Here is a 22,148-nt window from a genome sequence, read left to right on the forward strand (position 1 = left end):
TATATTTTTTTTATAAATTAATTTCATATATTTTTATTATTTTCAATCCTTTTAAAGAAAATAAATTGTAATGCAAATCTATCTTAAATTAAATTTTTATAAATTTGTAATGTTGTTAATTAATTATTTTATGAAAATAAATATTTATTAAATTCTAATTTTTTTTAATGATTTAAATTAATTTTAATAAATTTAAATTATAATTACAAATATTTAATTATCTATCAAATTATTTTAAGAATATTTATAATTATTTTTAAAAAACAATAATATTGTAATTATTACTAAACTTTATTTAACATTAACATTCAAAATATTATTGCTATTTTAATTATTAAAGTAAATGGATGTTCACAAATTTATTTCTAATAAATATATTTAAATTAATTTTAATAATTTTAAATTATAATTATTAATATTTAATTATCTATCCAATTATTTTAAGAATATATACTTAATTAGCACTTGGGAGATTTTGATCATTACAATAAAATTTGAAAAATTAATCCATAATTTTAAAATAATACCAAACACCATGTTATTTATCACACCATACTATTAATTCATATATCTCATTTTTAATCACTCTAATTACTAATCATTTACTTATCTTATCACATGTACCAAACGGAGCTTAAATGTATTTGAAATCAACAACAATTAATGTTGGAATTACATAACTTAATTTATAATGAATATTCACTTGGGTTGCGTTTCGATTTGAGTCAGTATTTAAAACAATGATTTTAAATTAATCTAATGGTGTGAATTTGAAACGTGATCTGACGAAAAATGAATAAAAAATAATTATTTGATGAAATTTGAATATATTGTAAAAAAAAAAAAACAATGGATTTTTTTTAATTATAAATTGAGATGTCTTGCTTCAAATTCATACATCGAATACAATAATTTTGTTCATTCAAGTCAAATAATTTGAAATCCATTATCTTTGATACATCAATTCAATCACAATATATAATTATCTTTTGTTGGGAGAGTAATAGAAACATGATATTATGACGGCTCGTTGATGCATTTAAAATAGGTAAGTTAACTTATGTACTTGAAATTACAAATTTAATTCATCGCTTTGAAAATGCTTTCTTTTTTCTATTCAATACTTTGTCACTTTTAAAGGAAAAACTTGTAAGAGACAAGCTAAATAAAATAAATAAGTGCAAATCCAAATCGCAAAACCAAAAATATTTAGGTTTTTAACCTCATCAATCTAGTTTGATTTTCGGTTTGGATTCACCAATAAACCGAAAATTCGGTTATTTTCGGTTTAGTTTGGTTCGGATGGTTCGAAACGAATGAACACTCCTACTTGGTGCTGACGTGGAACATATGCAAAGCTAATGTGACTTCGACGTATAAATTATTATATCAACACTTTTAATAAAAAAAAATGAATAAAACTGCAAAATTGAAAGATGAATAAATAAAACCAAATTTTTATTGCATAGAATACTAAATTTACACAATAAAAAATACAATTTCGTCGTAAACATCCTAAAAGGACGGATTATTCAATTACGACAAACGTTATCTTACTCTTAAAAATTAAAATGATTAAATGAAGCTAGGTGGAACATACAAAATCCGAGATATGTTGTTGTGAATTGAAAAAAAAAATAGATATACGAAAATATAAATTTATCATTAAGCAAGGGAAAAATGAATTTGGTAACTCACATTAACCTGTACCATCTGATTTAGAATATTTTGTTGACCAGGTGCTATAAAAGTTAAATATTTAGATAATAAATAAGTAAGACATGATTAATAATTTATCTAAAAATTAACTTATGAATGTCAAATATTTGGGGACAAAATTATGTATTTTATTTTTAAAAAAATTAATTACAATAAGGTTCAGAGTTTATGTTTTCATATAAGATTGAATTAGCACTCTCATCGATTAAGAAATATTTATTTTACTATTGCCTGCATGTAGGTACATCACCAAAATATCGAATTTTTTAAGTGTTTTATCGATACCGATACCAAAAAATATGGTATCAAAATTTAGATATATTGTTAAATTCGATATAAACAATATTTTGCGATACGATAAATATGATATATAAGAATTAGGAGTGAGCATTCGGTCGGTTCGGTTACCGACTGAACCGAATTAGCCATAACCGAACCGAAATATTTAACCATAACCAAACCGACCGAATTAATTTTCATAACCGATGAAAACCGAACCGAATTAAAATCGACCGATTTAACCGATTAGTTTTAAAAAAAATTGTGATTTAAATTTAATTATATATGTAATTTTTATTGAATACTACAGTCTACACAAATGCATAAAAACATAAAAATTAAAAATTAAAATATATATAAAAATTGATAGGGTTTATTTTAAAATTAAGAGTGGATTAAAATTAGAATTAGGGTTGATTTTAAAATTAAAAATTAAATATATATAAAAATTGATAAAAAATTTATTAAATAATAGTATTTATTATATCGGTTAATCGATTAAACGATTTCAAAAATTTGAAAACTTTAACCGAACCGAATTAACCGATATAACCGAATTTTTTTTAATTGAAAAACTGAATTTTCGAAATAATCGAAACGAATTTTCAAATTAGCTCGGTTCGATCGATTAATTCGATTTAACCGAAATTTTGCTCACATGTAATATTAATGTCCAGTAAAAAAAAATCCATGTATGAATCCAACGGCTATAGCTAATCCATGCCACAGTATTGCAAAAAAGGTTGAATGTCATTTTCCAAAGGGCGACAAGAAAGGAATCGAGCAGTCACAAATTACAGCGACTTCGAAGTGTTACGTGTCACTCTGCAAAAAACTACAGGGGTAAATGGGACCCAAACACTGGCTCACGCGCACGACCTTCTAAATGGATGTTGTTGTGGCCCTCGTGTCTTCCACATGGTCTAGAGCACGTGTTCCTTGTCTTTTTCCTCACATGCCTATAAAAATAAAATTAAATCTTTTCTTTGAGTTTTTATTTTTTTTAAAACTTGTGTCAAAATTAAAAAAAATAGAAATCAGAACATAAATCACTTCAAGTTTTTTTTAATAAAAAATATATCTAAAAGTTATGCAAATATTATATATTAATTATCATTATTTTTGTGATTTAGTGCTACTTAGATAGCGCGTGGCATAATTATTACAAATAAAATAGACGGTATTTACTGGTTTGATTTGAAATATATTTAGGACAAAAATTTGTATGAGACGATGTCACGAATCGTATTTTGTGAGACATATCTCTTATTTGGGTCATCCATAAAAAAATATTACTTTTTATGCTAAGAATATTTCTTATTTAGGTCATCCATGAAAAATATTACTTTTTTATGATAAGAGTATTACTTTTTATTGTGAATATCGATAGGGTTGACCTGTCTCACAGATAAAGATTCGTGAGACCGTCTCACAAGAGACCTACTCCTTATTTAGATGAAAAACTTTTCATGAAACAAATTTTGTAAATATAGTGACATTTATACGTATAAAATCTTCACAAAGTAAAAATTTCTAAATTTCAGAATAATAATGAAATATAAAAATTAAAGGAAATTTTTTGAGCTACTGCAATAAATTTTATAGAAGTACACGTATGCAGTTATTTCTCAAATTGTTATAGCATCAGTCCAACAATTAGATGTGATTTGTGTTTGGATCACAGCCCAAACTATTGTTTATGTCATACACTTCAAAATTTTGTCGGCTGACCCTTTCTTAGTAATTGCAGCATATGGGCCTAACATTATTCTAAATCCGGAATCCCCACGTCTCACTTCTAGACCCGTCCGGCTTAGTTCCGCTCTGAAATTCGATGGGTCCAAACTGAGTTGGAAATTGTTTTACAAAAATTGTAAATAAATAAGATGTAAATTTAATATTTAATATATTATTTTATTATCAATAATAAAATTAATCGAAATCCATTGATTTAGAGACAGAAAAATTGACAAAAAAAGTACTTTTAAAAAACGAAATAATTAGGATAAAAAAAAACAATTTTTTAAAAAAAATTTATAGTAAACAATGATCAACACAGCAGGCATCCGTTCCGACTCTGCAATCTTCTCTGGTTTTATCTCTTACACGTCTCGCTACGAGACTATGATTATATAAAAAATCAATGCTTAAAAAAAAAAAGATTTTGAAGATATAGAATTCACCAATCAGGAAACGATACTCTTCCACGTGTCAGAAGTTGAGATCATCTCAGCATTGACCCAGCGAAGCATGTAGACAGCAAGTTTTTTATTTCTAAAATATCTTTACACGCAGAGGCTTTTTCCCAGAATCCGGATTTGTTTGGGGACAAGCATTTCAAGAATCAAGGTGTATTTTTGTTTGTTTGATTTGTCTGTAAAAAATGGCAGCGGCAGCTTCCAATTCTTTGGCGGTGGCGGCCACCGTCTTCATGCAACGCATCCCGGCCACCAACAGGGCCGTCGTCTTCTCTCCCTTGCCCGTCCGTCCATCCCTTTGCTCGGCTACATTCAAGCAACTCAAAGGTACAGACTTTAACGCTATAAATTTTTAGGTATTGAACTTTTTATGGATTCGGATGTGATCTTTATTTAGGGTTCTTATGTTGGTGTAAACTATTGTACGCAATTAATGTGCTGGGAATTTGTCTGGTGCCTTATCGAAACCAGGGCTTTTCTTAGGAATTTACTGTGTTTGAGTTTAACTTTCGCTTTGTGTTACCAAAATTGGAGCTGCAATTTTTTTAATTTTTGCTGCAATTTTTTTTGCAGTTGTTCACATTGTTAAGTCTCTCTGTCACTGGGTTTTTTCTTGGAGTATATCCAGGTCCTGAAGTTACAGTACCACGTGTTTGAAATAAACTGGATGTTATTAGTTATCTCTATTTATTCAGCTGCATGGACCAATTTGTTAAAGTGGTTTCGTTTATTGATTCCGAAGGATTTTGTTCGGATTACGGAGGTCTTGTTTGGATAGTCTCCAGAATGTCGTTCTTCTGATAATGTCGAAATGTTTGTCTTTTGCTTGATGATTCGGCATTGTTTCTTTAGGGTGTCAGCAAATTCACACTCGAAGCTTATTGAATTTAAATCAAGAATTTCAGTTATTCTGACATTTTTATTGTCTAGCTAACTAAAATAGTTAGCATGAACGTTCTGGCTCACAAGAAGAACTGAATTGCTTGGTGGCAGATTCTCTCTCTCTTTCATAATCTTGAACTATTATAAAGTGAAAAGTACTAGCAGGAAAATACATGCGTGGCATAATTGTTGATTTAATATTTTCATTGACCCATTGAATTTCAAGTAGGCATTTTGATGAATATCTAGTGTTTAAAATCATGCATACCTCAACTACAGGAACTAGATAGTTCTGTTGATTCTCTACCAAATATGTTTGAGCTAATATCGGTTGTGTAACTTTGAACAGAGAAGGGGAGGTCTTCTCAGCTGATTGTGAAGGCATCTTCGTCGGAGGAAAGTTCACTCGATGTCAATGAATTGTTCACAGACCTTAAGGAGAAGGTAATTATGCTTGAATCAGGGTGAAAACTTGCTTCATGTCTTAATTTCTCATTCTTGTGCAACTCCAATGTACTATACAGTGGGATGGCCTCGAAAACAAGTCTACAGTACTACTTTATGGAGGTGGTGCAGTTGTAGGCGTTTGGTTGGCCTCTATTGTTGTGAGTGCTGTTAATTCGGTGCCTCTGGTAAGGTTTTCTTAACATCAAACTTTTCGCGCACGTGTATATTCGTAAAATTATAATGTTTTGTGTTTATGCTATCCTTGACAAACAAAAGATTATTTTCATTATTTCAGCTTCCAAAGATCATGGAATTGGTAGGTCTTGGATATACTGGATGGTTCGTGTACCGTTACCTTCTTTTCAAGGTACCCTTTCATGAATGTTCGCCACTAATATTGATTCCAACAGCCCTACGGTTTAGGATCATTAACAACAGTATAAACAATTAATATGCCTTCTTGTGCTGTAATTCTTGAAGGCACTCCTTTCAGTTGTTAATCGATCTTATAAAACTTCGAAGTTGGATCTGATAAACCATTTTATGTTCCTGCAGTCAAGTAGAAAAGAACTTGTCACAGACATCGAGGAGTTAAAGAAGAAGGTTTCTGGAGCCGAATGAATGAGAATATATGAATGTAATCGGATGCTTAAGGCCTCTCAGAAACAATCCGATCTTTACACTCGTGTCTTTGTACCAGATACATCTTTTGTTGTGCTATAATGAGAATATATCGACAATAAAATTTAAAAGAAAAATTAGATCAATTATATGTATGCATGTTTGTGTTTGTGTTTGCGTTTGTGTTTTTGTGTGTGTGTGTGTGTGTGGTCACCCTAAAAAGAAATAGGATAAAAAAGAAAGACAACCGAAAGGAAAAAGAAATTGAGAGGCAAATGGAGAGGATAGAACATGGAATGTTAGTTTAGGATATAATAATAAATATTGGTTCTTTTAAATAAAAAAGTTGTCTTAAAACTTAATTTGGATAACCATACCTAGGAATGTTCAAACTTCGGATAAAATCGAAAAAACCGAAAATCCAAACCGAAAAAACCAAACACCGAACCGAAAGTCGAATTTTGTAATTCGGATATAAATGTTAAAACCGAAGTTTATTTGGTTCGGTTTCGGATTATATATGTCAAAACCGAAAGAATCGAAAAAACCGAAATTTCATTAAATTAATAATTTTTTTATATTTTTATTTATATTATATATTTTGATATGATATTTAGTGAATAATGAAAAACCATTTTGAAAAATTTTTAATTGATTGTTGTTTGTTTAATTAATTTAGATCTTATATTGAAATATTTTACTAAGAAAACATGTAGAAAGTTAACATATTATATTTTACAATATAATTATATTATTAATTTAAATAATTATACCAAAACCGAATTAACCGACAAATAACCGAACCGTTTTGGTAGAAAACCGAACTGAACCGAAGAAAAATGGTTCGGATATCGGATTATATATTTCTAAAACTAAAAACCGAAAAAATCGAAATAAAAAACCGAAAATCGAATCGAACCGACCGATGAACACCCCTAACCATACCTGATGCCACATAAAACAATAGCTTGACTTACGAGACACATCAAGATGTTTACCCATGTAGTCCTATTTTTTTTTTTTATGATCGGCTCAAATATGACATGAAGATCTAGACTTGTGGGGTATACCACACTTGATAAAGAGTTGTAAACAATCNATGTTCGCCAACCATATTAATCAAATAAAACGATGTTTACACAGTGGATAAGTAAAATGAGTAACTCAACAAGAAATGTTGCCAGAGAGAAGATATCTCCTTATCATTGCATCTGCATAAATTGCCACACTTCTAAAACCTTCATCATATCACACATATATAAAGCCCCTCAATTTGTACTCTTACAGACATTTAACAAAGAAAAGAGGTAATATAATGACGATTCAAAGCAAAGTCCAAACACTCACAAACTCAATAGTTTGTCGATGTCCTCATCCTCGAATTCAATGTAATCATCACCAGGACCATCGTCTTCCTCATCGAGCCCGCCAGCAATACCTTCATTAAGCCTCGTGTTTTCGGGCAGCTCACCATAAGCTTTCGATAATCTCGCTTCGTCCGGCATGTACTTCAGAATCACATCCGCCTTGTTATCCTATTAACACCCAAGAAAGGGCAAAAAATCAATCCACTCGAAATATAGATAACTTGACATAAATTGAAACTTATACGCAATTTATATGAGCTTTCATCCAAATTTGAATTGGTTTCCACAAGTTCAGAATCAGCTGAAATCTTCTACATGGGATTTCCATAAAATTCACATTTTTTTAGATGAAGTTTTCTTAAATCCCGATTCACACAATCCAGTAATCTAAAACTCGAAAAACAGGCAAAAAGAACAGGCCCCAACCAAAAGATAAACGAGCTGACTGCGCGAAATCAAATAGCTTGGTTAGTGTATATAAACATATGGTGCAATGTTCGATAACTGGAGACAAGTCTTCAGCCGGGACACTGCCATTGTCTTCCCAAACTACATTGTACCGGTAGAGTTGTATTTACTTGTTAATGGAATGTATGCATCAGCATACAGATGTTTGATGAAGAATACCATATAAAGACTCACACATACTGCTATCCTAAGTAGCATCGCTCTTCGTATGATTCAGATGGCTTATTCGATATGTGATCCTGGAAACTACTTGGTAATCCAAGATTCTCCTCAAGAAGTTTGGAAAGCTGAGAAGCTAATGGTTCCACACGAAGATTATGTACCTGCCAATGGAGTCTGGGACATATGATTTTGTTAAAGTAGTTGTGGGATACCAGCTCTTATATGAAGGTCTCTGGCTCTAACATGCCTTAGTTTTGCAGGCTTTTTATCCTCTTCTTACAGGCTTTCGCAATTCAAGTTCTTCTCTCAAAATCGTCATCTTCGCTGGAGATCCCACTAGTAACTACAAGAAAGTTGTGGAGGTAAGAACATATGCTCTCCTTTGTTTTTTTCATAAAAACAGCACACTTTCTCCTTTCTAGTGTTAAATACGCAAGATTTCCTTTTTAGAGACTCAGTCTCTATGCGTGGGTTTGGCACGGGCCCCAGACCAATCAATAAAACAAATATGAATATGATATCCGCGAGAGAGGACTAATTCCAACCTGACAACAGCGCATTCTGTGAAATAAGTAGTTGCCTAGTATTTTACCTATAAATTAATATTGCAAGACGAAGGGAGAGCCGTTCTGCCGTTGGTTACTATTGAAAATGTATAGCCACAAACCATTGCGTAAAACTTGAATTATCCAAAGGAAACGGTGAAGTGTGTTTCTATTGACGAAGGCACAGACAATGTACTGAGGACTAAGGATATTGTTATATATGGATCTTTTCTTGAAGAACATACTTTTCCAAGAATTTTGCTGAAAGCCATGTTCTTAGGAAAACCTATAATAGCCCCAGATCTACTCTACCCAAGGATAAGGATCACATGCCGTCTTTGTGTATGCATAATATTACTTTTATTTAGTAAGTGAGATTGAATCTCATTCGTTCATTTCTCATGTCATCTGCTGTGCATGTTCTGCAACAGGATTGAAAGTTTAATGGAAATTTGTGCATTACAGCATTTTAACGACCTTAAAAGTGGACACTAACTGATTCTAAATAAACACTAGGTTTGGGACAGCGTGGATGACTATCTTTTTCTCAAGAATGATATCAAGGGTCTCACAGAGACCATGTTTCATATGGTCTCAAATGGAAACCTCTCATATTTTAGCTCGCTGCACTGTATTGAATGGAAAATTTACTGCTAAACACATGATGGTATCAGAAGGCCTTCAAGGGTATGCTTTAATCTTGGAAAACATTATCATTATCCCATCAGAGGTTGCTGTTTCACAAGCCGTCGAAGATATTTCGACAGATACACAAATTGAATGGATATTTGATAGTTCTGAATTTCCTACAAATGAAACCAGGAAGAGTTTTTTAGACGAGGTTGAGAAACAATTTAACAGTAAACATAAGGAGAATACGATGATTTCAATTGCAGCAAATGATTCAGTTTTGCAAACCATCTGGGAAGAGCAAAAGCAAATTGTTACAGATAAAATGATAAATAGCATAGAAGAGGAAGAGGTGATTGGTTTTTTATTGTCTCCTTTAAGAAGATTAATCATGAGTTATGGGACTTGATGTCCAACTATGGGCGCTTCGAAATGAAGTCTATTTAATTTAATTAACTAAACATGCAGTTAATGGAGAGAACTGGTCTACTGGAAGGACTATGGGAAGAAGTATACAGAAATGTCGGAAGGGCAGACCCTTCCTTGCACGAAAGAAATGGTGAAGAACTTGAAAGGACAGGTCATCCACTGTGTATTTACGAACCTTCTTTTGTAGAAGGAAGCTGGAACTTTTTGCACCGTACTTCACTGTATAGAGTGTTGGAAAATTTTGATGTTTTATGAATAAAAAATAAGTAAATTAATCAATGTGTTTGATTGGTAAAATTCGAAAAGAAAAACGAAGCTTAATGAACGAATATTAAGTTGAGTGGTTCTGAATCAAACTCGAAACAAGTTCATCGAATGTTGAGAAAACTTAAAACGAGTAGTCGGAACATGTAAGGGACGGAAACGAAAAAAAAAATCGTGATGAACAGTAAAGTGCGCGCACCTGCAGGCGCCGCCGAGCGCTGTCGGGAGCGCTCGGCAGCTCTCGGCAGGCGCGTCCCTTCGGCTGTTTTTCGTGTCCGTTCGAATTTTCTGGCATTTTTTCATTTCCTTGGCATTCTTTGATGATTGTGGTCAGTTACAATGGCCAAGGGACACCCTTATGAATAAAAGCTCATGTCTTTTCACTTGAAAAACATTAAATGTTTGATTATTGAAAATCAAACACACATAACATTATTTTGCATATTCTTCTTCTTCCTTTCTTCAACAAGAGATAGTTCTTTCATTTCCTCGTGATAGAACTTGAATATTTGAGTGCTCATTATTCAAGTGTTGTAGTTATATCTTGGGAGAAGATTGCCACCAACTCTAGCACATTGTGAGGGCAAATTCTTCTTAAGGAGAAAGTGTTCAACACTTGCCTCTACAAGCCATTGTTTTGTTTTCTTCTTGCTTCTCCTCTCATATTTGAATACCACAAACAACAATCTTACGAAGAATATTGGTTTTTGATCATTTGCAAGAAGAATATCAATGGCATCAACATCTACAACATCACATGCAATCGTTGCACCGGGAGAGAAACCGGAAAATTTTTCTGGTGCAGGTTTCAAAAGATGACAACAAAAGATGCTCTTCTATCTCACAACCTTGAGTTTGTCAAGGTTCTTGAAGGAGGATCCTCCCACCGTTGCTGAAAACGAGACAGACACGAACAAGAGGGCCGCTTTGGATGCTTGGAACCAAAGTGATTTCTTGTGCAAGAACTACATCCTCAATGGACTTGACAATGCATTGTACAATGTGTATTGTCAAGTCAAGACCGCCAAAGAACTTTGGGATATGCTTGTTAAGAAATATAGGGCGGAGGATGCAGGTTTGAAGAAATTTATTGTTGGGAGATTTTTGGACTTCAAGATGGTGGACTCAAAGTCCGTGATGAGTCAAGTGCAAGAATTACAACTTATCTTGCACGAGATTCATGCGGAAGAAATGAGTCTAAACGAGTCCTTCCAAGTTGCTGCCATGATAGACAAACTCCCTCCATGGTGGAAGGATTTCAAGAATTACTTGAAGCACAAAAGAAAGGAGATGTGATTGGAGGATCTCATTGTGAGATTGAGGATAGAAGAGGACAACAAGATCACCGAGGCCAAGGCAAGTAAAATGGCAGCAAGGGTGAACATTGTTGAATCGAGTTTCCAAGAGAAAAAGAGGAAGTTTGAGAAGCAACCACAACAAGGCCAACAACCACCAAACAAGAAGAAGTTCAAAGGCACTTGTTATAACTGCGGAAAACCAAATCACACGGCTAAGGATTGTAGGAAGTCAAAGAAGAAAAATCCTCAAGCCAACGTAGTTCAAGAAAGGTCGGTACCATTTGATTTTTCTGAACTTGATTTATCTGCAGTTATTTTAGAAGCAAATTTGGTGGAAAACCCAAACGAGTGGTGGGTTGATACTGGAGCAACTAAACATATATGCTCCAACAAGGGGTTGTTATCCATATACACTCCATCGACTGGGAGAAAACTGTACATGGGGAACTCCGCTACATCTGAGGTGGTGGGCACCGGAAATGTGGTACTGAAGATGACATCGGGTTTGGAAGTAACTCTTGTTGATGCACTTCATATATCGGACATAAGAAAGAACCTCGTGTCGGGGTCTCTGTTGGTCAAACACGGGTTTAGATTAGTATTTGAGTCTAACAAGGTTGTATTGACTAAGAATGATCATTTTATTGGAAAAAGATATCGCGATGAGAACTTTTTCAAGTTGAATGTAATGGATATAAGCCAAAATGTTGTTGAAAGTAATAAAGACAAAAGTTCTATTTACTTGATTGAGTGTTCTCATTTATGGCATGTTCGTTTAGGACATGTAAATTTTAATACCTTGCAACGTTTAATGAAACTGGAATTATTACCTAAACACAACGTCGATCCAACACAAAAATGCGAAATATGTGTTGAAGCAAAAATGACCAAAGCGCCTTACCACTCGATTGAAAGATGTACAACTCCTCTAGAACTAATACATACTGATCTTGGTGATTTAAAGTTTGTACAAACTAGAGGAGGGAAAAGATACTACGTGACATTCATTGATGATCATACGAGGTACTGTTACGTATATCTTTTGAGGTCTAAAGATGAAGCTCTTGAAGCATTCAAAGGTTATAAGACCGAAGTTGATAATCAACTAGGCAAACAAATAAAGAGTGTTCAGAGCGATAGATGGGGCAAATACGGAGCACCGTTTGATGAATTCTGCACATCAGTGGGTATAATTTATGAAACGACTGCTCCTTATTCTCCACAATCGAATGGCATTATCGAAAGAAAGAATCAAACTCTGAAAGATATGATGAATGCTATGTTAATAAGTTCAGGACTACCCCAAAACTTGTGGGGGAAAGCAATACTATCGGCTAATCACATCCTGAACAAGATACCCCACAAGAAAAATGACAAGTCACCTTATGAATTGTGGAAAGGTCACAAACCTTCCTACAAGTACCTTAAAGTGTGGGGGTGTCTAGCTAAGGTTGAAATACCAAAGCTTAAACAAGAGCGAATTGGACCAAAGACGGTCGACTGCATATTCATCGGGTATGCACATAATAGTAGTGCCTATAGGTTTATAGTGCACAAATCTGAAAACGCAGAAATGAATACGGGCATGACAATTGAGTCAAGAAATGCAGTATTTTTTGAAAATATATTTCCTTGTAAAGAAAGGAAAGAAAATGGTTCTAGCAAGCGAAAACTTGAGATGGAGCATGCAGGTCAAGTACCTACACATGAACCAACTCTAAATGAAAATGCTACACCATTGGAAAGTTCTTCAAAGGAGCAAGAACCAAGAAGAAGCAAAAGGGCTAGAATCTCAAAGTCCTTTGGTCCAGACTTCCATACTTTTATGTTGGAGAATGAACCAAAGAACATACAAGATACTCTGGGTAGCCCTGAAGCTCCCTATTGGAAAGAAGCCATCAACTCTAAAATGGATTCCATATTGCAAAACCATACTTGGGAACTTGTGGATCTTCCACCAGGTACCAAGACATTGGGATGCAAATGGATATTGAAACAGAAAATGAGAGTTGATGGAAGTATTGAAAAATACAAAGCCAGGCTTGTGGCCAAAGGCTATAGACAAAGAGAAGGTCATGATTTTTTCGACACGTATTCACCAGTTTCAATAATAACATCCATTCGTGTGCTCATTGCTATTGCGGCTTTGCATAACCTTGAGATATATCAAATGGATGTCAAAACCACATTCTTAAATGGTGAACTTGAAGAATGAATATATATGGAGCAACCTGAAGGCTTCATAGTTAAAGGTCAAGAAAGAAAGGTCTGTCGTTTAATTAAGTCACTATACGGACTTAAACAAGCGCCCAAGCAGTGGCACGAAAAATTTGACAAGGTAGTATTGTCAAACAGATTTAAGATTAATGAGTGTGACAAATGTGTTTACATTAAAGACACTCGAGAATTTTATGTGATGGTATGTCTATATGTGGATGACATGCTAATAATGGGGAATAGCCAAGAGTTGATTAAGGGTACAAAGAAAATGTTGACAAACCATTTTGATATGAAAGATATGGGTATTGCTGATGTAATTCTAGGGATTAAAATCTTTAGAACCCCAGAAGCAATAGTCCTATCTCAGTCTCATTATGTAGAAACAGTGTTAAAAAAGTTTAATACTTATGACTCTACCCTAGTAAAAACTCCTTTAGACGTAAATGTCTATTTGGCGAAGAATCGTGGAGAACCAGTTTCTCAATTGGAATACTCCAGAATTATTGGAAGCATTATGTACATCACTAACTGTACTAGACCTGACATCGCTTGTGCGGTTAACAAGTTAAGTTGGTTTACAAGTAACCCTGTGATGCACACTGGAAGGCGTTGACAAGGGTGCTTAGATATTTAAAGGACACCTCAGAATATGGACTAAATTACACAAGGTATCCTGCAGTACTTGAAGGATGCTGTGATGGAAATTGGATTTCTGACACCAAGGACTCCAAATCCACCAGCGGCTATGTATTTAGCATTGGTGGAGGAGCAGTCTCTTGGAGGTCATCGAAACAAACTTGCATTGTTAGATCGACTATGAAATCGGAGTTCATAGCGCTAGATAAAGCTGCAGAAGAAGCTGAATGGCTTCGCAACTTTCTAGAGAACATTCCATGTTGGACAAGTCCAGTGCCAGCAATCTTGATACATTCAGTCGGCAATTGCAAGGGCACAAAACAGTATGTACAATGGCAAGTCTCGACACAAGACATAATACTGTGCGACAGTTGATCTCTAATAGAGTTATATCAATTGATTATATTAAATCAAAGGATAACTTAGCGGATCCGCTTACAAAAGCATTAAATAGAGATCAAATGTACTGTCTGTCAAGATGAATGAGTTTAAAACCTACCAAACAAAGTTTTCATAGTGGCAACCCAACCTTGTTGATTGGAGATCCCAAGATCTTGGTTCAATGGGACAACTAAATTATGAGAACTTGAGCAATCACTCCTCATTCCTAAGACGATGAGTGAAGTTGCCTACAAAGGTAGTGAGGTTAAGTATTGTACTTTTAATGATTCCGTAGCTTGCAAAAGTGGGGTAAGTAGGATACCTTTTTACAAGGAGATCACCTATGTACGTGTGAGGACGGGCCGCCTCAATGAAACACGTATGAAGCCAAGATGTGTTCCATGGCCAAAACGGACACAACCGATAAAACAAAATGGAAATGGAAGAAAGGTTATCATGTGGGTACAGTTATTTGGGTTTACATGAACCGCCAAGAAGTTCAAGACATCACGTTCACTTCGTGGCCTAGTAAATCCGATTGTATTCCGCTAGGGAAGGGTCAAAGCCAAAAGCCACCTCTCCTGATGTGATAAATTTTCATATATACTCTCTCTTATGCATCACGAGCATTCATGCATTAATTTCATTCATGTGGGGGATTGTTGGAAAATTTTGATGCTTAATGAATGAAAATTAAGCAAATTAATCAATGTGTTTGATTGGAAAAATTCGAAAAGAAAAACGAAATTTAATGAACGAATATTAAGTTGGGTGGTTCTGAATCAAACTCGAAACAAGTTCATCGAATGTTGAAAAAACTTAAAACGAGTATTCGGAACATGTAAGGGACGGAAACGAAAAAAAAAATCATGATGAACAGTAACGTGCGCGCACCTGCGCGCGGTCCTGACAGAAGCAGGCGCGCAGCTGCGCGCTCCTACCGAGCGCTGCCGGGAGCGCTCGGCAGCTCTCGGCAGGCGCGCGCGGGCGCGCTCCTTCGGCTCTTTTTCGTGTCCGTTCGAATTTTCTGGCATTTTTTCATTTCCTTGGCATTCTTTGATGATTGTGGTCAGTTACAATGGCCAAGAAACACCCTTATGAAAGCTCATGTCTTTTCACTTGAAAAACATTAAATGTTTGATTATTGAAAATCAAACACACATAACATCATTTTGCATATTCTTCTTCTTCTTTTCTTCAATAAGAGAGAGTTCCTTTATTTCTTTGTGATAGAACTTGAATATTTGAGTGCTCATTATTCAAGTGTTGTAGTTGTATTTTGGGAGAAGATTGCCACCAACTCTAGCACATTGTGAGGGCAAATTCTTCTTAAGGAGAAAGTGTTCAACACTTGCCTCTACAAGCCATTATTTTGTTTTCTTCTTGCTTCTCCTCTCATATTTGAATACCACAAACAACATAGAGATCTTCGACTAATAAGTAATCTGCTTCATCAGCTGAACCCTACATTTTCAGCAAGTTCTTTTGTTTCCTGGTTTTCTGGATTCAGGCTTTCTTATTTCCCTTATTTCTTTTTCTTGCTAACATTCCTGTCTGTCCCTCCAAGCTATTTATTTAAGCAGCATTTTCGATGTCTTTTGCATGACAATGACATAAAAGACCCCTTGAAAACTGGAATCTGGATTAACATGCTTCTGATCTTGCTGTATGCAACGCACATTTGATCTTTACAACTCATTCTGCAGCCAGTAAGATGGACTGAACAGATCCTGAGGGATCCATCTGGCTTAAATCTTGGACCCATCTGACTTAAATGAATGTCATTATGTAGAATCTGTTGCCAGTAGCTATCTGTTGGTCTGTGTACCTATCTTTGAATTCTAAATACTGCAAAGGTTTTATGCCTTTGAGTTTTCAGGCTATTAATCTGATCTGAACGCATTAATTGGTGTTTGTTGGCGACAAAAGGTAAAAGACCTGGAGCTGAAGATGTTGATGCACCTGCTTGCCTTCCACTATTAAACAACTCATACTATCGAGATGCCATGGGATATTTTGGTACCTTCTTACATATCGCAAATAGGACTGACCAAATACATAAAAATGCTTGGATATGGTTTCAATCTTGGAGAATCACAGCAAAGAAAGGAATCTATGCCATTCAAAGGTGTTTGCTAAAACCTGTTCTCCTTTCACATGCAATCCCTACTCACTAATAACAGAAAAGTAGAATTTGCATACCCTCGTCAGGCTTCCATCCATGCAATTTTGACTGTTGACTTGTATGATGTTTTGAAATTTGCAATACGATGCATTGCTCTAGTGAAAAATAACTGCTGTAAGCTATTTAACAGGAATCATTGAGTAAGACAGCTGAAAAATAACTGCAGGAAGCTATTGAAGCACTGAGACATGGGGACACACTGCACTTCTGGGGCTCGTATGGACAAGGATCCAAGATCCTCAATGATACAGGATTTCTGGACATTCTGTACGTGATGTATTAAATCTGAGAATTACCGGTACGAGTTGTCATATCGATCTTGATCTTATCTAATTTCAGTCAGTTAGCTTTTATAGATGGTTGACAAGGCCACAAATACGATGTATGAAAGGGAATAACAAATTTTCCATATAATCTTAAAAAATTCCTCATTTAGAATAAAAAACATCCCACAAGGTTTTGAAACCTATTCAAAATTTGTTTCTCAGGATTTATCTTACACCTGAATTATTTTGTTTGATTACAAAAATGATTTCTTTCTCGGAGACTATGATAAGGATGTATGGTATAAAGCAGGACTTGATTCTATCCCCCTTATGCCTTTGGAGAAAAGCACATTTTTTTCTGTCATGCACTGTTGGGCATTACCAGCTAAGTCATTCATGGAGTTTGTTATGTTTTCAAGGTTTGAACTTCTATAAAGCCTAATGCCTGCCAATATTATTCATTTGCTTGTATGTCGTTAACACGGAACCTATTTCCCTTTGTAGAATGTTCGTAGACGCACTTGATGCTTTATTCTATGACAATCACCAGAAAACTGGGCGTTGTTATCTCAGTTCATCCAAGGTGACTCTTATTATGAGGACTGATTCTCTACTTATAAGTATGTACTGCATTTTTCCGTTTGAAACTTACATTTTTTAATAGTTTTAAACACAAAGTAGTTTCTTGCAGCCAACTTCAATTTCAATAGATTTGAATTTCCAATAATATGTTAGATTTAAACTATTTGGTTCTTCTGAAATATGCTTACCGCATGACTAGCAGCGAAACCATTGTTACTCCCGTATTCTTGAATTACTGTTCAATGTTTGGACATATCATAGTGGTAGAAGAATGGTGTATGCAGACCCCGAGACAGGTTTATTGCAAGACGAGGACTTTGCCGAGGAGTTTGATTATGAAAACCCAGAAGGTCTGGTGAAGTATTTTGGAAGGGTATACATGAAAAGGAAAATAACTCGAAGTGTAAAGAAAAAGAATGAGAGGAAGCAACGACGTAGAGAAAGAATACAACGGATGAATCTAAGACCCTGTTAAAAAGCGTTGGGGAGTACGTTAATCCAGATTATCAGTACTCAAACTCAACTAAATTTTAGAAAAGTGCACGTGCAACGCACGTGAGCAACTAAATTGCTAGAAATATAAGTACGAAATTTTGATAATATTTAAATGAATTAAAATATGGCTAATAGCATTTATTAATTGCAACAAACCAAACCACAAAATCAAAAATCATGACCATAGACGGTATGTGAATCGGAGAAGTTATCTAATCCACATAACATACTTTTCAATATACTTCTTGGTTGATTTTGATAACTCTACAACTCTTTGTCGTAGTTTGTTATAATATACATATAACCATTTTGATATACTCAGCAAGTATATGATCGTCTTAAATATCTATTATGTTATTTAAAATCTTCATCTGGGATCTGACATGCTCGTAGTTTACTTCCCTATCAGGACGTTTTTTCGGTTTTCTACATTGTTTTTATCCAGTAATCTTATTTTCCAAATATTTATTTTATTGTTGAATGATTTTTCAGTTTTTGACAATCATCAACTATAACTCATAAGAATAAATGTTGTTTTTAGTCGTGATTGGTTTTTACTTGTGACTAAAAGTATGTATAACCTATATATTCTTCAACAACATAACCAATGAATGGTGCTGTAATTTCTTCAAACATCGGGATATTTGAAATATCATTTTTATATATTTAGTATAAATATTATCAACATATAGCTATAAGTTTAATAAATTTTTAACGATTATTTCTCAATCAGTGTGAGAAAAAAACTTGAAAATCTTTTCAAATGACTATATCTTAGAACTGTGTCATCGTTTAATTTGACGCAATTCAGGAAAGTCATTTCTTTCGTCATTTTTTAGAAGATTTGGAACAATGATTGCGTGCATCATATCATGGAGATGATATAGTTTCAATCTCATAAACAAAACAAATTTTATTCTATCGAGTTTACATTTTGTTTTATAATATTTTATATATTGTGGAACGACATACAAAATTAATTATTGTATTTTAAAAATCTTGAGAAGGACACGGATAACGTAATTAAGATATGTATATGAGATATCATTCAAATATATATATCAAAGTATTTGTCTTATTCAATATCTCATCTAATAATACAACTGTTTAGATTTCATGAGCATCTTATAATAGACAAAATTAATTTGATGAAATATTGTATAATTCAATTTGAATTTCACTTTTCGGCTAACTGAATTTATTTGGCGATTAGTTCTCTATGTTACCATCATATATCTCATGAATTAGTTTGTTAGCCACTTTAACTAAAAAAATAGACAAAAACAACCTCTTAGCCACCTCGAAATCTATCGATATAATATTGGAAGAAATAAAGTGCAACCAGCTCAATGTCTCAATTTATTAAAAATGCACAAAATTGATATATTGTGTCCACAAAGCTTTAGAATTGTTCTCAAACCATTAAAAATAGAATGAGAATTATACACAATTTTTTTTTCATGTATTTCTTTTTCTGAATGAAGAATTTTTTCTTTTTGTTTATTCTTTGAGAAATATTGATATTTTATATGGCATCAATATGTTGCAAACCATGAAGTAGCAACATAATCACTATATAACCCTTAAAGGTTTACACATATAATTTTCCAATTTCTTCTTCATTGTGCTGCGTTGAAATTTAAATATAAATCATTCTTGATCTTAATATTTTGCTTTAAATACGCCTTCAAATATATATGTATATGTTTTATGTCACTTAGTTAGACCTAATTTCAAATATCTAAAAAAATGTGTTTGAATTATATCATACAGAAATAGGGGCATAGTAATATGCAACATTATTTTTTTTAACATGTTTTTTTCATCCACTATGTTTGTCATAAATTTTTTGTTCAAAATTTGATTCATTTCTTAACTACATGTATGAAGAACCAATAAATTATATAATTAACAGAAATCATATATTACCCTCTTCGTAGAACATAAGACCCAAAATATGTGGCTTTGATTGGTGTACTCTCATACATATTTTCATATAAACAACAAGACAAATAATAGAATATCAGAAAAATCAATTGCCGCCAACAATACTAAACAAAATGAATTTAAAAAATTCATGACACAAACAACCTCCATAAAAAAATGATAACTCAAAGTTCAAAAATAATTTATTTAGTACAATAACAAAGAAATTGAAGTATATACGAGCAACAAAAAGCATAAATCACTCTCAAATTAAATACTAACTCATATTATTCAAAATTTTTATAAATTTTTCAATATTTTTTTCAAATAAAGAGAAGGCGCCTTACTAACGTCATGGTTTCATAAATATTTTACTTTTTAAAAAAACACACAAAGGAAAAAATGGTGCCTCAAAATCATCATGAAAAATCCTTTAATAAAACCTTAAGAAATAAAAATATAATATGAAGTCACATAATTTTCCTTAAATCAAAGAAAAATATTAGACCGTTGACAAAATATATCTGGCAACGACAAAACATACGTTAACTTCTGATCAATTAAAATTTAGAATCATGCATAATCATTTAAGTAGAACAAAATCGTATACAAAAAATCTACTTGATATTATCTCTTTTAACAATTTATCCATGTTTGTCGTCCACCAGAGGACTCATAGATCCACTAATTTTTTTAGTCCATCTATTAATTTCACAATAAATAATACTACAAAAATAATATAATCAAGCACATAAAAACTCAAATTCAAATACTTTCAATCAATTTAAATAAAAAAAATTTGAATAGAGAATATAATAATGTTGTAAAAATTTTGAATACTGATTTATAGACAGAAGTCTGGAAATACATTTGTCCCAATAAATAAAAAAATATTATCTCTTTATATTCTGAGATATAAGCTAAAAACGAAGAAACATTTCATCATTTTTAATATTTTGTAAGTCGCTTCAAACTAAGTAATCTAAGAAAACTGAAAATATGCATTATGTGTTTAAGAATTAACAAAATATATCAAGGAAAAAAAATTAAAAATAATCATTTCTGTGGGATATATGGTTTTGTTTTATATTTTCTTTCGGTAAACAAACAAATCACATAAGGAATCCAAACACAACATGATCAATACAAACGACATATAACACCAAAACATGTAATGATATGTTAAAAAACTCATCTCATTGCAAGAACACAAAATGATCAAATGAAGCATATTATTTAGTAATATTTTTTTAGCAGCATATATAAAACATTGACTAAATAGCTTAAAAACAGTGTTTGAAATAAATTACATACAAACATTTCTCTCAATCATGTATCTCTATTGACACATAAAGAGTTTGAAAATATCTTGATTCTAAATGGGAGAAAGAAGTTTTATATAACCTTAATATTTATCAATAATTTATTTTTATTCAATCTAACTCATCTCCCTTCATCTGCCCATCATTACCTATCATCAATATGGTAGATATTTTTCATGAATTTGACGGAAATATATAAATTTCGTAATTAAAATTAAATTTAAAAGTAAATTAAAATAATAATTAGTTAGATTGAGTAAAGTACACTATTAATGATCTTATTAAACTAATATAAAAAATGGCTTAAATAACATCATGAACATGACAAATTGTAAAAAAAAAAAAGTTAAAATGGTAAGGTTACAAATGAAAATCATATATTTAATAGATAATATTTATTTAACATCATATATCGAAAATTGACTAAATAACTTAAATGTTTATATTGAAATCACCTACATACAAATATTTTCTCTCAATTACATATATTTTTTGATACATAAGTAGTATTAAAATACCTCTATTTTAAATGAGAAGAAGATGTTTTATATGACCTTAATATTTTTTAATTATTTAATTTTTTTCAATGTCACTCATCTCCATTCGTCTTCCTATTATTACTTTAATGTTCGTAATATTAATAATTTTTTTAATGTATAACATTATGAGAGTGATTTTCTATTAATTTGATGTCATTGTATAAATTAAAGTAATTAAATTTAAATTTAAAAATAAAAGTAAAATTTAAATGTAAAATAAAAGTAAAATTAAAATAATAAATAGCTTGATTGAGTTAAGTGCTCTATTAATAATCCTATTAAACTAA

At 32.7% G+C, this 22,148-nt stretch overlaps 1 protein-coding gene and 2 long non-coding RNA genes across 3 annotated transcripts; 2 read left to right on the forward strand and 1 right to left on the reverse strand.

Moving 5' to 3' along the window:
• The first annotated feature begins 4,259 nt into the window (after positions 1-4,259).
• LOC140985266 (protein CURVATURE THYLAKOID 1A, chloroplastic-like) lies at positions 4,260-6,292 on the forward strand. The gene is made up of 5 exons (XM_073453064.1): positions 4,260-4,523; positions 5,428-5,522; positions 5,603-5,710; positions 5,821-5,892; positions 6,081-6,292. Exons 1-5 carry the CDS (start codon positions 4,382-4,384, stop codon positions 6,144-6,146), a joined length of 483 nt encoding a protein of 160 aa, XP_073309165.1. The 5' UTR covers positions 4,260-4,381; the 3' UTR covers positions 6,147-6,292.
• LOC140985268 (uncharacterized) lies at positions 6,079-7,208 on the reverse strand. The gene is made up of 2 exons (XR_012176738.1): positions 7,092-7,208; positions 6,079-6,523 (listed from the first exon to the last, which is right to left on the reverse strand). It is a non-coding gene; the product is annotated as an uncharacterized lncRNA (long non-coding RNA).
• A 103-nt stretch (positions 7,209-7,311) lies between these two features.
• Positions 7,312-16,833, forward strand: LOC140985267 (uncharacterized). The gene is made up of 4 exons (XR_012176737.1): positions 7,312-8,505; positions 9,205-9,670; positions 9,787-9,975; positions 15,970-16,833. It is a non-coding gene; the product is annotated as an uncharacterized lncRNA (long non-coding RNA).
• Positions 16,834-22,148: the final 5,315 nt, after the last annotated feature.

Source organism: Primulina huaijiensis, chromosome 9 (assembly GCF_012295235.1).
Source record: "Primulina huaijiensis isolate GDHJ02 chromosome 9, ASM1229523v2, whole genome shotgun sequence".
Classification (NCBI taxonomy): domain Eukaryota; kingdom Viridiplantae; phylum Streptophyta; class Magnoliopsida; order Lamiales; family Gesneriaceae; genus Primulina; species Primulina huaijiensis.